General features: G+C 43.7%; 1 protein-coding gene across 1 annotated transcript in view; it reads right to left on the bottom strand.

Moving 5' to 3' along the window:
• Positions 1-14,762, bottom strand: part of LOC148533753 (cytochrome P450 2K1-like) — a 37,268-nt gene extending 22,506 nt beyond the window's left edge. The window contains exons 1-5 of the mRNA XM_088467240.1: positions 14,679-14,762; positions 8,768-8,909; positions 3,092-3,154; positions 2,418-2,539; positions 1,278-1,419 (exon numbers count right to left, since the gene is read on the bottom strand). Coding sequence (XP_088323366.1) covers positions 1,278-1,419; positions 2,418-2,539; positions 3,092-3,154; positions 8,768-8,909; positions 14,679-14,684 — 475 coding nt within the window. The 5' untranslated portion in view covers positions 14,685-14,762. The remainder of the gene's footprint in view (positions 1-1,277; positions 1,420-2,417; positions 2,540-3,091; positions 3,155-8,767; positions 8,910-14,678) is intronic.
• Between the last annotated feature and the right edge of the window lie 450 nt (positions 14,763-15,212).

Raw genomic sequence — 15,212 nt, 5'->3', positions numbered from 1 at the left:
GTGGTCTGAAAAATGCAGGCATGTCTGTCCATTTGAACGTAGTTACATGGGCATGCAAAAATTAGCCCGTGCAATCTCCGAAGCAGCTCTACATGCCAGGAGTGGCAAGGCTGCTTCAGGTCAGACCTGCTGCAAGGGCAAGATGGCTGTTTAATGTGCATCGATCTTACTGATATTTACGCACAAAAGCGACAACGTACGCATGAGAAGGCAGCAGTGGGTGTCATTATACTCGGGTAAGTTTTGCAACCATTAGCATATTTTCGAAGATGCAATCGCATTAGGGTCAGTCTCTGAATCAGGCCTTATATTCTTGTATCTTACCGTGCACTAAAACAAACTTTTTGTAATCACTACAAAAAACTTTCTATAGGCAGAATAAATGCAAATCGCTATGGATTTTTTGTGTCAAGTGCCTAGCATCTGTCTTTAGACCTGATTACCATTCTTTGAACCAAGTACTAATAAAAACCAGCAAGGTTATAGATCCAAGGTCTCCTATTTGGAAACATGTGGAATTTACTGTCTGTAAATCTTCCTGCTTAAAGTTTTTTGTCTCATACTGTACATTACTTCAGACCAAGGGCCAGTCCGGTAATGTTTACACAGTGGACCTGATTCAGACCTGCTCGCTAAGGCGTGATTGCACGCTCTGAGCAATTTTCGGCCATCTGCGTATGCATATAATTTGCAGTGCGCAAGCCATTCGCTGCGATCTGATTTTGGTTGCACGTAAGCCACTATCAGGCCGCTGCTTTGAGTGACAGATAGTGCCATTTGTGGGTGGTAACAGGGGAAGGTGCTTGTGAACAGGGGAGTGGATGTGCGAATGCAGGCTTGTCAGGCCCCCAAAACGCCATTTAAAGGGCGTGCATAATTAGCAAAGTAGCGTCATTGTACACGTCACCTGCATGTATGTCAGCCAGCACTGATCGCTGTGCTTGTGGCAGGTTAAGGCAACCTCAAGGGCTGTGAGCAGCTCCGATGGATCATGATGGTCCCGATTAATCCTTCATTTCCCAGAGATGACGTGTGTTGCGAGTGGCAAGGGGGCATCTTTAGACACTTGCGAGTGCACTTTGCCGTAGCTCACTAAAACATAGTGGGCGTCTATACGCGATGGAGTGTGAGCACTTAATTTATATCCAGCCCCTTTTTGCCAGCGAGCGTTCGCATCTTGCGAGCGGGTCTGAATGACCTCCATAATCTGGTCCCCCTAGCTCTGCCCAATATTGAGGTTTTTTTTAGCAACAATATATGTGCAGAATTAGTATTACCCAATGAGAATGGTATAAATGCTTCAACTGTCTTGAAATGTCCCTCTGGGGTGAGAAAATGTTCTGGGTAAAATTCATCTGGTTTTTCAAAGTAGGCTTCATCTTTCAGTGCCGAGGTCAGAAACGGGATAACATACATCCCCTGGGGAGAAATAGCCAGTTACAATTGTATATTGTGTAACAGAAATACAGAGAATATTTTCACCATAAATGGTCAGAACCAGTTGATCAACTTAAGGATTTAAAGAGAAGGTCTGTAACCAGTATGACAATAAATGTGGCTAATTTAACTAGTCACATTATTTCTACATGGTGTTCTACTGTCCACCACCCGTCTCTTTGATTTGCTCCCTCTCTGCAGGTGGCTGCCTCGGGATGCTCAATATCTCCTCTACCCCGGAGTCAGCCTCTCTGCCCCTGTTGTGGTTAGGTGCGGCTGGCCGGCTCTCTTCAAAGTTTATAGTTGCAGTCATGTGACTGCTAAAGTCATGCTGATGCCAAATTCGAATGACCCATCCTATTTAAACTGCTCTGGCAGTGTGTACCACTGCCAGAGTATAAGGCTTACACCTTTTATTCCAGCATCCATCTGCCTGGACCCTAGTTTATTTGCCTACATCCTGATCTGGTCCATTTGATTATTCCTCCTGCCTGCTCCCTTGGTACTGCTTCTCATTACTTCCTCTTTCTGACTTTGACGTCCTCCTGACTTGATTCTGCCCATCTGGTCTGGACCAGTTTTTGATTATCACTCCTCAGTATGCCTCAAGGTGCCCAGATTACTTCCTGCCTTCAGATCCTCCAGAGTCCACCAGCCCTGTACATTAGGGACCCGGTCAGAGGGGCACAGTCTGTGTATCATGTGCAATGAAACCCAAAATCTCTTGTGGGGGTCCCTTATGAAGACCACCGATACATTAGACTCCGCCCATGTGCTCCGGGTCTACGCAATTCCTATAAGTATGGTCAGCATCCATATTATCCAAGTGAGAATTGTGACATACAGTACAATTATGGAATGTTAATTCAATTGATAATAGATGCAGTGTGTGATTACTTTTAATAGCATCGTTCTAGCAAGCATTCCTGACTCAACCCAACTATGTCTCTATGATGTGCTCTTGTAAATACGAAACTCACCTTTGGAATAAAGTAGCCTCTGAATGTGACATCTTGGGAAGTTGCATGTGGGGCACTACCCGGTACAATGTCACCAAACCGCTGAATTTCATGAATGACGGCGTCAGTGTAAGGTAAATGGGCCTGATTCAGACCCACTCACGAGCGGCTGTCCACTCGCAAGTGGGTCGATGTTATGGACTGAGCATGCGCACGATGGAGGGAGCTCCGTCGTGCGCATGCGCCAGACGCGACGAGCGAAGGAAAGTCCTTCGCTCGTTGTGTCCGATCAAAGGGGGCGTGCTGTCAATGTTGATTGACAGCACGCCCCCTTTGGTGGGCGTGCCGGGGGCGTGCCTCCCTGACGGGGGCGTTCCCACGGGAACGCCTCCCGTCAGAAGCCGGCCCACTGACATCACTAGTGATGTCAGTGGGAGTGATTTTGGCTCTGATAGAGCCAAAATCACTCCAGAGCTTGCGGTTGAAAACCTCAACCGCAGGCTCCGGCTCGCAAATTCGATGGTCGCGATGGTCTCGACCATCGCGACCATCACAATGCACGCTCGTATAGCCTGTGGGTGGTGACCCACAGCTATACGAGCGTCCAGGAGGACGCTCCATGAAAATGGAGCCCGGCCCTCATTCAGAGCGTGCGCTCTGCTCAGAGCGTACGGCTCTGAATGAGGGCCAATGTTTCCTATGTTCTGCCAGAAGTTGAGCTGATCCAACCACTCTTTCAATTTCATTTTGCACTTTTTCTGTCACAAAAGAAATGTTACAGTATAATTCATGTCACATCTTCATAGCCTAGAAAAACAAAGGAGGATTATCATCACTATTTACAGCTACTGCAAAAATTCCTGAACCAGATATGGGTGTGTAAAAGGTTTTCTTTTAAGGAATATCTATTCAACAAGTAGGCAAATTAAATGGCACAATTTACCTATAATTTGCACAAACTAATAAAAAATAATAATAAATAACAATAATAATAATTATAATAATAATAATAAATGATTATAGCAACAACAATAATTTTTATATATACTAATATTCTAAGAATATTATAAGAATGTTGTGTCTGTTCCAAGTTGATGTAAAAACTGCTGAATTGATTTTCATGAACATCATTGTGATGGGGAAAGTCCTAGAAATAACCTGCACTTTGTTTCAGCTCTGTCACAGTGTGCCGGACACCAGACATCACTTACCAGGTCCAGGCAGCACTGGCTCCCTGATGGGCAGCAGGCGGGGAGATCCCAGCGCCGCTGCCAATGACGTCCTCTGTGACTGCCTGTCATGCCCTCCAGTGAGTGGCAAAAGTGATGTATCATCCTCAGTGCAACATGATTGGTCAGTCCTCCTATTTGTACACCCTGGACTTTTGCCACCTCACCGACTATAGCGTTCCTGTGGGTTCACTTGGCTCAGCGGCACGAGCAGTATCCTGTTGACTCTGCTGGAAGAATCTCCGTCTCTACAGTTCTATATCCCAGCTGCCTCCGGATCCTGAGGCCTCTCCTATGGCCTCTCCTATGGCTCCCTAGCCACACCATCAACTCCCATACTGTGCTCTGGCTTCCTAATACCACCTGTGGCTTCCTAGCTGCACCGGCAGTAATGGACCTCCAAGCCGAATCAGCATTCTCGGCAGGTCAGTGTACGCTAATTTGTACACAAACTTGCTCAACTTGTACACAAACCAGTACTCTAACTTATGTATTGTCCATCAGGACTTTGGATGCTGAGTTGTAATCAACCTGTACACAAACTTGTACTCCAATCTTTGTAAATTCCATCAGAATTGTGGATGCTACTTTGTACACTAACCTGTACACAAACTTGCACAACTTGTACACAAACTTGCACTCAAATTTATGTACTGACCATCAGGACATTGGATGCTAATATTGTACACTACTTGTACACAAACCAGTACTCAAATCTGTGTACTAATTATCAGGACATTGTATCTGGTTCACTGCTCAAGCCTCAACATCAACTCTCAAAGCCAAATCAATTGTCAAACTCTTCAGCATCGGCTCCAAACCACACCACCGGCTCTCAAAGCCAAATCCATTGTCAAGCTCTTCAGCATTGGCTCCAAGCCACACCATCGGCTCTCAAAGCCAACTCAAATATTTATTTCTCCTCAGCATGGGCTCCAAGCCACAACAACGGCTCTCAAAGCCAAATCAAGTATCTAACTCTTCAGCATGGGCCTCAGGCCACCTTTTCTACTCTTATAACCGTACTCCATTCCTACTGTTGCTCTCACCATTGAATCCTTTTGCTACTCCATGTGAATTGCTACTACCTCGAGTTACTGTATAAGTCCAGGCGGCCGCCTAAGTACCGGTAAACGTATCCCAGTTCTAAGGGAACAACGGGCAGTTGTTATTGGCAGAACATCTCGCTAGCCTGGTTCTAGACTTTTCACATGGAGTAAGCATTGGATATCACAACAGATACTGGTGTAAGTGGTGGGTGAAGGTGCTGCTGTCACCAGTCTATATAGCGCTGCTGGTCATGTGGGCCACTCCCGCGCTAGGGCCCATATGCAAAGCAATACAACTAGAGCACCACAAATAAAAAAAATTACAGAGAGGTTGCTGTCTATCTCTCCACTATTGACTTTAGTAGGTGACCAAGTAGATGAGCTGGAGGTTGCAATGGCGATGCTACAAACTTTATGCCAGAGTATGATTTTCTAGTAGTAGCTTTGGAGTCATGCACTATTAAACTACTGTATCAACAGATATTGATCAGGACAGGCTGCTGCAGTTTCAAGAGTGTATACATGTTGACAACAATTCTGGTGTAAAGTCGAAAAAGTACAAGTACAAGTGCTTCAAGTATCACAAGTTAGGATATAAGGGGACTGATTCAGAGGTGATGCTAATGCAGCCGAAACGGTCTTTTTACACAGCGTGAATGCGCCTATATGCTAATGCCGCAGTAGATGGAATTCATATAGAGACGTCCAGTGGCTGCGGCGCTTCTCTGCTACTTGCGTATTAAGACACACCACTGACTGCACCATCAAACATTGCACCAACCCTACAGAGGCTCAGAATGTCCGTCTGAACATGGGCACTAAATCAGTTAAACTGCAGAAAAAATCTGCAGTCGCTGGCCGTGACATGCCATTGTCTTGCGTCTTGTGTCAGCGTCACTGCGGTAAAACTGTGATACACTGACATATAACAATGATACATAATCTGGTTGAATACATGTATAAACATTTCAGAAATATATTATTATATTCAAAAAACCTTTAATAACATAAGTTTTTAAAAATGAGTGAAGTTGCAGCAACATCTTATGCAAATCAAATTTTATCCTCTCCAATTAGCAGAATTGTTGTGTTTTCGGGACACAATGTTTGCCTTGACATTCTGTGATATAGTCATTTCATGAGATACACAGTCTAAAAATGCATCTGTAATGTGGGGGCTGAATTTAAAGCAGAAAACAAAACTGGTAAAACATGGGAAGTCCAGTCAGAAAACATAAAGAAAATTATTTCACAAGTCTCTACTAGTCAAAGGTCATAAAATCTTTCATTAAAGTGGCACGTTACAAACTATCAAATTTATGCCAGAGAGTTAATATGAGGTGCAGCTATTAAATAATGAGACTATACTTGTAAAAATTAAACTATTCTGAGTAAGTTAAAAGGAGGGAAGAAACTGTTTTGCAAGTTTCACCGCTCTTGCACAAATAGTTTGCTTGCATACTGCATTAGAAGAAGCTGTTTTTTACCAGTGCATTGTAAAAATGTTTAGTTCAAAAGTAGAGCAACGTGTTAACTTTAAGTTTTTTGTTCAATCAAACAAAACGGCCACCGTATCTTTTTCGGTATGCTAACCAAGGCCTACAGGTCAGCTTGTATGCCACATGCACATTTGTTTGAGTGGCACAAAAGATTTAGTGATGGTCGTGAGGATGTCGAAGATGATGAATGTCCTGAAATGGCTTAGACATCAAATACATATGAATATGTGGAAAAAATGTAGAAAATTGTATACATTGACCCTCGACTCAGCATCTGAATTATGAATCAACATAACTACAAAAATGTTATAGCAACTTTGCAGGAAAGAATAAGATAGAGACCAGGAGGTAAATTTACTAAGAATCGACTATGATTGAGTTGTTTTTTTTTTTATCTCGATTTGCATCGCCGAAACTTGGGTGGTTTTCCCGATTTCCAAATTTACTAAGAAGTGAGTTTAGGTGAAAGCGAATTTTCCAATGGTGAAGCAGATCGAGATATCTCCCTCGAATAGGGACCCACGTGGAACCAGCCAATGAGCGGTCGCTACATGTAAAGCGGCCTCTGATTGGCTGGTGGACTGTGGGATTTCCCGATGCATCCCATCAGCTGGCATTCGCAAAGTATTGGTATGTGTGACAACACACATACCGATACTTGTCCGTATGGGTTCGCTTACTCGCTTTGTTATTTTGCCAAAACCCCTGGATGCTATGGAGAGCAGCGTGAGGATGGAGGGGAGTATCACTTCTTTACTTCAGGTACACACATTGGAATACACTTGGAGAAGGGGACAGAAACATCTGGCAGCAGGTAAGTATGTGTGAGTGAGGTAGGTGTGTAATAAATTACTGAATATGGTGTGTATGTACTGTCTTTCTTTAACTATTTATTTTACAGTGGAGGTATGGGTGCCGGCCACCTGCTGGCACATGTAGTTTCACAAGTGCCAAAGGGCAGGCATGCTGGCACCTGTAGTTCCACTGTAAAATACAATGGTTTTCTACTATTTGACACATTATTACCCCCATACCCACAGCCCAGGGGTGCGGGGAAGAGCACCATGCTTCAGCCCAAGCCTGGGGTTTTGGTAGAGGGGGGACCTCTTTTTTGGGGGGGTCTCCACCTCCTCTGAGATCCCCAGCTTGGTTTGACTGGCTTGAGGTCTTAATGCTTTGACCATGGAGCCCCGGTGATAGGGCCTCCTAGCTGTGGCATTACACCTCGGTTGGTTTGGGTCCGGTGCTGATTTTAAATATAGGGGGACCTCTACACATTTTCCCCCCCCCCAATATTTAAAACCAACACTGGCCCTGCAGCCAGGTGCTGGTTCCTAAATTATGGTGGAACCCTATTCATTTTGTTCCCCGTAATTTTTGGAACCAGGACTGGCTGACCAGTCCAGGGCTGGTTATGGCTTTTGGGGGGGGGGGGGGCTACGTTATTTTTTGTTTAGAATAGAAACACTTTACATTAAAGTACACATACAGAAACATACACAAATCACACTGATCTGTGTATGTTTCTGGCAAACTCGCTCGCAGTTCAGGAGGTGGAGTGTTTGAAATTTACATTTCTCTGCGAGGTTGCTGTAATCTCACCCAAGATTGTAATCTTGATTCTTGGTAAATTTGCAAACTGCATCTTTTTCATGAAAAGTACAGTACTTTAGAGTTTGCCCGATGGTGAGAAGATTCAAGTTTGCAATCTCACCCAAGTTTTACGAGTGAGAAGAGAGAACTCTCTCCCAAACTCACCCGTGTTTGCCTTTAGTTGATTTGCAAGATGAAAACCATGCCTAAACTCACCCGAGATTGTCATATCAACCAAACTGGAATCTTAGTAAATTTACCCCCAGAATTATGGAAAAATGGTTTCATCCACCATCAGGACAAACCACCAGCCCTCACAGCTGTCTCTGTGAAGCAGTTATTGACCAAGAAACAGATTGCAGTGCTAGAACACCCTCCATACTCGCCAGACCTATCACTGTGTGACTTCTTTCTTTTTCCTAAAGTCAAATATGTCCTCAAGGGAACAAATGGAAAACAAGAATGCAGCAGTATGTGGATGCAGAAGAGAAGCACATAGAAGGGGAAGGGATTAAAATGTACTTCATATAATGAAACAAAAATTATAGCATCAGTCTCACTATTTAATAGCCACCACCCCCTCCCCACTATGCATGTCCATCTGAGGATATACTGCAGTGGACTAATATATATATATATATATATATATATATATGTATATATATATATATTCACAGACCCCCGAGGTGACTTGTCATATTCCTATATTTCACATTAGGTGTGCATGTACAGTCCTGATGAAAAAGCCGTAAGGCTTTGAAACATCGACTTATCTGTACTGATGTTTTAGTACATTTAAACTTTTTTTTCCCCATTCTTTTTGGGAGTGCCGCCTCTTCTTTCCTCATATATGTGGATTATTACACATCACTAAAGGGGATTTTTGTTCTATTTGCCTTTTAGGCAGGCACCACGCAATTTTTTCATTATTTATCCAGAATGCGGAACTATTTTGTTTATAATATTGTATATATATATATATGTAAACTTATATTTCTCACTTTGGATTTCTGGATATTTCATCATTAGCAGGAGGCCCCATCTCAGAGTGGTCAGGATCGTGTCCATTCCAGCAGCAAATAGATCCCACATAAGTGCAGTCAGGTTGTCATTGTGGTAATATAATGTGGATTCTGGCTTTCCCTGCGCAATATGAATAGAACATCATTATATGCATCCTGTTTACATTGATTTAAAATGTGTTCTGGCAAATAAAAACAGAACAGTAACTTTTGTGGTACATTACTAGCTGATGTACTAAAGATCATCCGGGTAGACCTTGGATTTTTTCCATTTCCTTCATCCCATCTTAAACTTATATGTTTAGTCCACTTTATGCCTCTGGTGTAAAGGAGGGTGCTAGTATCAAGAATACAGTACATCCAGAGTTGGGGCTGCAGTGCATTTGAATATTCAAATAGCGGAAATTTGATTTGCAGAGTGATCTGTAAAATGTGTAATATACGTACACGTGTACTATACACACTGAATTAGGAGTGTAACTATGCAATACTACAGTAGATGATAAACCCGGTTTAACCTGGGTAGACCTTAGATATTTTGATTTCCTTCATACCACCTAAACTTAACTCATATACTTAGTTCATGTTATGCCTCTGTTGTAAAGGAGCATGCTAGTATCAAGAAACCGCCACTCGACCAAGACAATGACCTTACAGTCCCGCAGTACTTGGGATTTGTTGTTTTGTCAACAATTCACCTTGGTCAAGAGGAAACATTTTACCACTTTATATCCCTTAAGGGGTTGAATTTCAAAAAATCTCTGCTTAGTGGGTACTTAAGTCATGGTCCGCAGCGTCTTACAAAGTACATAGACAAATAAGTGAACAAACAACAAGTGACTTACAGTACAATGCAATGCAGGAGAAGGTTTATATACATTGCTGCATTACCGATCATAACACTCAAAGCAGCAACAGGGCGTAAGCAACCAGGTGTTATGTGCCCAATTGAGGAGTAGTTGACAGCATAAGGAGAAGCACAAACGGGTAGAGGGCCCTGCTTGTGAGAGCTTACATTCTAAAGTGGAGCTAATTGTTCTAATAATATTTTGATTTTGATTTTTTAAATACTATTTTATCCAAAATGTATGTAAGAAAATTAGAATGATCTTATTCAATAACATTTACAAATTTATTAAAGCCGTTTACTCCACAAAGAAAAACTTGTTAGTAAATAAATGAAGTATAATTGTGTTATAATAAATAAATCGGATATAGAAAGTCATTAGAGATTCAATGTAATAAATCTTATTTCTGAAAGATTGTCAGGAATCTGGGGTTTGTTTGTGGGCACAGGGACCACGGGATGAATTGATGAAGCTGATATGAGTTATGTCTGCAATGTAATGCAACTGTTAATATCAGCTTAACTCTGTAATAATGTCTTTTTACATTAGCACTTTGGCCTAGTCTTAGATGATCTAGCTACTGCTACTCTCTACTCTAATATTCAAATTTAGCTCCCATCTTATCTCCACTTTTTCTAAACTCTATAATATATTTTTGTTGTGCTGACACTTTACCTTATCCTTACCATGACCATGTTGTCTCCTCCCTTCACTCAATTTCTAACTAATCTTTTGTTCTGCCCTCTGACTCCACCTCTATCCTTTCCCCCTGGTCTCCTCCACCTCCTCCTATCTCCCCTTCTCTCTCTGCCTTCCTTCTCCTCTTCTCCCATTACTCTATTTTCTTTCTCTTATACACCCCAAGGATCCTACTACCCCACTGGTAATCTTTCCTCCCTTACTTATCTCCCTGTCACTTTGCCCCACTTTCATTCACGTCTCCTTAACTTCCCTCCCTGCCCACTTCCTACAGGGTCCCCTCCTAGCACAGGAGCACGCATGATCCCTACACTCTATTCATCTCGGTATCCCAAAGTATTCTCATCTCCACGCTATTACAAACCTGACAATCTCATTCGCATCTCTCCTATCAACTCTGTCACTCTATCCTGTGCCCTCTGGAATGCCAGATCAGTCTGTAACAAACTGGCCCCCACCCATGACCTTTTCATCTCCAACTCCCTGAATCTACTGGCCATTACTGAAACCTGGATTTTACCCTCTGACACCACTTCTCCTGGAGCTCTCTCTTATGGGGGCCTCACCTTCTCCCACACCCCCAGGCCTGGGGGTCGCCATGGTGGTGGTGTTGGGGTCCTTCTATCCCCTGGTTACTCATACCAACATATACCATCAGAACCATCCCTTACATTCTCCACATTTGAAGTTCATGATATACGCCTCTTCCAACCAGTACACCTCAGAGTAGCTGTCATCTACTGTCCCCCTGGCACTCCATCCAAGTTCCTTGACAACTTTGCTTCCTGGCTCACTCACTTTCTCTCCTCAGACCTTCCCTCTATTATCCTCAGTGACTTCAATATTCCTATTGATATCCCCACAGAATCTGCTGCCTCCAAACTACTCACCCTCACTTCCTCATTTGGACTCTCCCAATGGACCTCCTCACCCTCCCATGCGAGTGGGCATTTGCTTGATCTGGTATTCACTCACCGTTGTGATATTTCTGCTTACTCCAATTCCCCATTCCCCCTCTCTGACCATCACCTCCTCTCTTTTAACCTATCCCTCTCTCCTTCCCCTCCACTACCTCCGAAAGCCACCATCACTAAGCGTAACATTGAAGCCATCAACATTGCTTTCTTTTCTTCCCTACTTGACTCACTTCTCTCCCCTAGCCTCTCTTTCTCCTGCGCTGAGCAAGCTGCTTCCCTATACAATGCCTCCCTTACTTCTGCTCTTGACTCTGTTGCTCCGGCGATCACTACTCACCCTCGCAAATTCACACCTCAACCCTGGCATTCCAAATGCACCAGATACCTGAAAAAATGTTCACGAACCGCCGAGAGACAGTGGAGAAGATCACGCTCTCAGGCAGATTTTCTCCATTTCAAATTCATGCTGTCATCCTACAGTGCTGCCCTTTCCCTCTCTAAACAGTCATATTTCAAGAATCTCATCTCCTCCCTGTCCTCAAATCCCCAGCATCTCTTTTCCACCTTCAACTCCCTCCTCTGCCCACCCCCTCCTCGTCTCCCCTCCTTGCTCTCTGCCACTGACTTTGCTACCTATTTCACATCTAAAATTGAATCCATACGTCAGGACATCATATCCAACCAGTACCCCAGCTCCCCACTTCCTACTTTCCCAGATCACCCCTACCCATCCATTTACAGACTCTGACATCCTTCTCCCCTGTGACTGGAGAGGAAGTTAAGGCCCTTATCCAGTCCTCCCCCCCATCCACCTCTCCCCTCGACCCTATCCCCTCCCACCTCCTACGCTACCTCTCTCCTTCTGCCTGCTCCCATCTTGCCCACCTCCTTAATCCCTCCCTCTCATCTGGCACTGTTCCTTCTGCATTCAAGCATGCCCGTGTTTCCCACATTCTAAAAAAACCTAACCTTGATCCTAACATTCTCTCTAACTACCGTCCAATCTCTCTCCTCCCTTTTGCCTCCAAACTCCTTGAGCGTATTGTTTACAACAGCCTCACCACATTTCTTTCCTCCCACTCCCTCCTTGACCCTTTTCAGTCTGGCTTCCGTTCTCTCCACTCCACTGAAACTGCCCTCACAAAAGTCAGCAACGACCTCCTTGCTGCCAAATCCAAGGGCCACTACTCACTGCTCATTCTCCTTGATCTCTCTGCTGCTTTTGACACTGTGGACCACCCTCTACTGCTGCATATACTTCACTCCCTTGGTCTACGTGACACTGCTCTCTCCTGGCTGTCATCCTACCACTCTGACCGTTCCTTCTCTGTTTCCTCTCATGGCGACTCCTCCCCCCACAGCCTCTTACAGTAGGTGTTCCCCAAGCTTCTGTTCTTGGACCTCTCCTATTCTCTCTCTATACATCTTCTCTAGGTAAACTCATCAGCTCTTTTGACCTCCATTATCATCTCTATGCTGATGATACTCAGATCTACCTTTCCTCACCTGATCTGTCCCCCTCTCTACTGACACATATCTCTAACTGTCTCTCTGCTATCTCTTCCTGGATGTCCCAGCGATTTATCAAACTTAATATGTCTAAGACTGAGCTGATAGTCTTCCCGCCCTCCCACATAACATCATGTCCCACAATTTCTTTATTAATAGATGGCATTACTATCTCATCTAGCCCCAAAGTGCATTGTCTTGGAGTCATCCTGGACTCTTTTCTCTCCTTCAAACCACACATTCAGAACCTCTCGCAGTCCTGTTGTTTCCATCTCAAGAATATTTCCAAGATCAGACCCTTTCTCACCCAGGATGCTACCAAAACCCTTGTACATTCACTTGTCATGTCCAGATTGGACTACTGTAACCTTCTCCTAGCTGGCCTCCCCAAATCCCATCTCTCTCCTCTCCAGTCTGTGCTCAATGCTGCTGCTCGGCTCATCTTCCTCTCCAAATGCTCTACATCTGCGTCCCCTCTTTTGCAAGTCCTCCACTGGCTCCCATTCCCTTTCAGAACCCAATTCAAGGCTCTTACACTCACTTACAAAGCTCTCACCCATTCCTCTCCCATTTATATCTCTGATCTCATCTCCCTTCACTCTTCTGTCCGCCCTCTTCGTTCACTTAATACACGCCGCCTTTCATGCCAATTGATTACTTCCTCCCACTCCCGCCTCCAAGACTTTGCCCGTGCTGCTCCTCACCTTTGGAACTCCCTCCCTCTCCCTATCAGACTCTGCACCTCTCTACCATCTTTCAAACGAGCTCTTAAGACCCACTACTTCATTAAAGCCTTCCAGCTCTCATCCTAACTTGCTGCTACATCTTCCTTTCTCCTGGCCCACCCCATTCTGTGTCACTCCTGTTTGTTTTCCCCCCCCTTAAAGAATGTAAGCTCTTTCGAGCAGGGCCCTCTACCCTCTTGTGCTTCTCCCTACTGTAATTTAATTTATCTCTTACTAGCCACTAGGGCAACCAACACTTGGCTGCTTATGCGGGCGTTAATGTCACTAATATAGCAATGTTTATCCATGTCCTGTATTGTATTGTAAGTCAATGGTTACTTTTTTGTCTATGTACTTTGTAAGGCGCTGCGGAACACATGTGGCGCCATATAAATAAATGATAATAATAATAATAATAATAATAATAATACACCGCTAATGTAAGTATATGGATTGGGTGCCATTTTTTTTTCTTTTGCCAAGACCCCCCCGGATGCTACGGAGACCAGCGCGAGGATGGAGGGGAGTATAGGATCTTTTTTTCAGGTACTCCAAACGGGTTCTATAGGGACAAGGGGACGTCTGGCAGTAGGTAAGTATGTGTAAGTGATGTTGGTGTGTAATAAACTTTTATTGTATACGTTGTGTGTATGTGTACTGTCTTTGTTTAACTATTTATTTTACAGTGGGGGTATGAGTGCCGGCCAAAGGGCAAGCATGCTGGCACTTGTAGTTCCACTGTAAAATGCAATAGTTTTCTACTATTTGACACATTATTACCCCCGTACCCACAGCCCAGGGGTGCGGGGAAGAGACCCGGACTTCAGCCCAAGCATGGGGTTTCAGAGGCCTGAGGGCAGTACAGGAAAATCGAGTATTTATGTAGTGGAAGTGAGTAAAGCAATTGATCAGCTGATTAATAAACTCAAAATTGAGATGTTGCCTTTGATATTTTTGTTAATATTACAAAATAATACTAAATATGCTCCATAATTCTGTTGCATGTTTATATATTTTAAATAAATAGCAGTGCAAATCACTTCAATGAAAATCTTTCAAGTCAGTTACTTAAATTAATGCTTATGTGAGGTATATACAAATAGAGAGGAAAATAGAGAGGGAATAATATATTAATATAACAGTTACAGTAATCTGTGTCATTGTAGAAGGTATATGTAATGTAACCACTCACCTCCATAGGATGTAAATGTCTGTGTTAGACATGCAGCCTCCTCAATAATCTTGTTTTCTATACTCTTCTTGCCCATCCCAAAGTCTCGTAGGGTTGATATAGTAAATCGTCTCATCACTTTCCAGTTCTCACCGTTCGCAAAGAAAATACCTGAACAGAATAAATACAAATGACAGTGATGTGCTGGATTAGAGTAAATATCAGTAATACAATATACTGTATCTGGGAGATATGAACATCAATGAGAATAGAGGGGGAGATGTATGTATGGCCAACATGGGGAAGAAGTGGTATGTGCACTGATACCACTACTCCCCCATGTATTTTTTGTGGGGTTCGGTGCTATGCGCCCCTGTCATTATCGGTGCTGCTATCTACAAGATAGGAGCGCCTATGTACTGGGCAATATATGAACGGTCAGTGGCAATAAATATTATGACAGCTTCAGCTATCGATTTCAACAGCTGCCTTACAACAACAGCAGGGACAGCACTGTCCCTGGCTGCGACGGCTCCTAACTCCGGGCTGCACGTG

This window comes from Taudactylus pleione, unplaced genomic scaffold, assembly GCF_031769625.1.
Source record: "Taudactylus pleione unplaced genomic scaffold, aTauple2 ptg000070l, whole genome shotgun sequence".
Lineage (NCBI taxonomy): Eukaryota > Metazoa > Chordata > Amphibia > Anura > Myobatrachidae > Taudactylus > Taudactylus pleione.
Note: the sequence above shows the minus strand (reverse complement) of the source record. Positions and strands in the feature narration are given on the sequence as shown.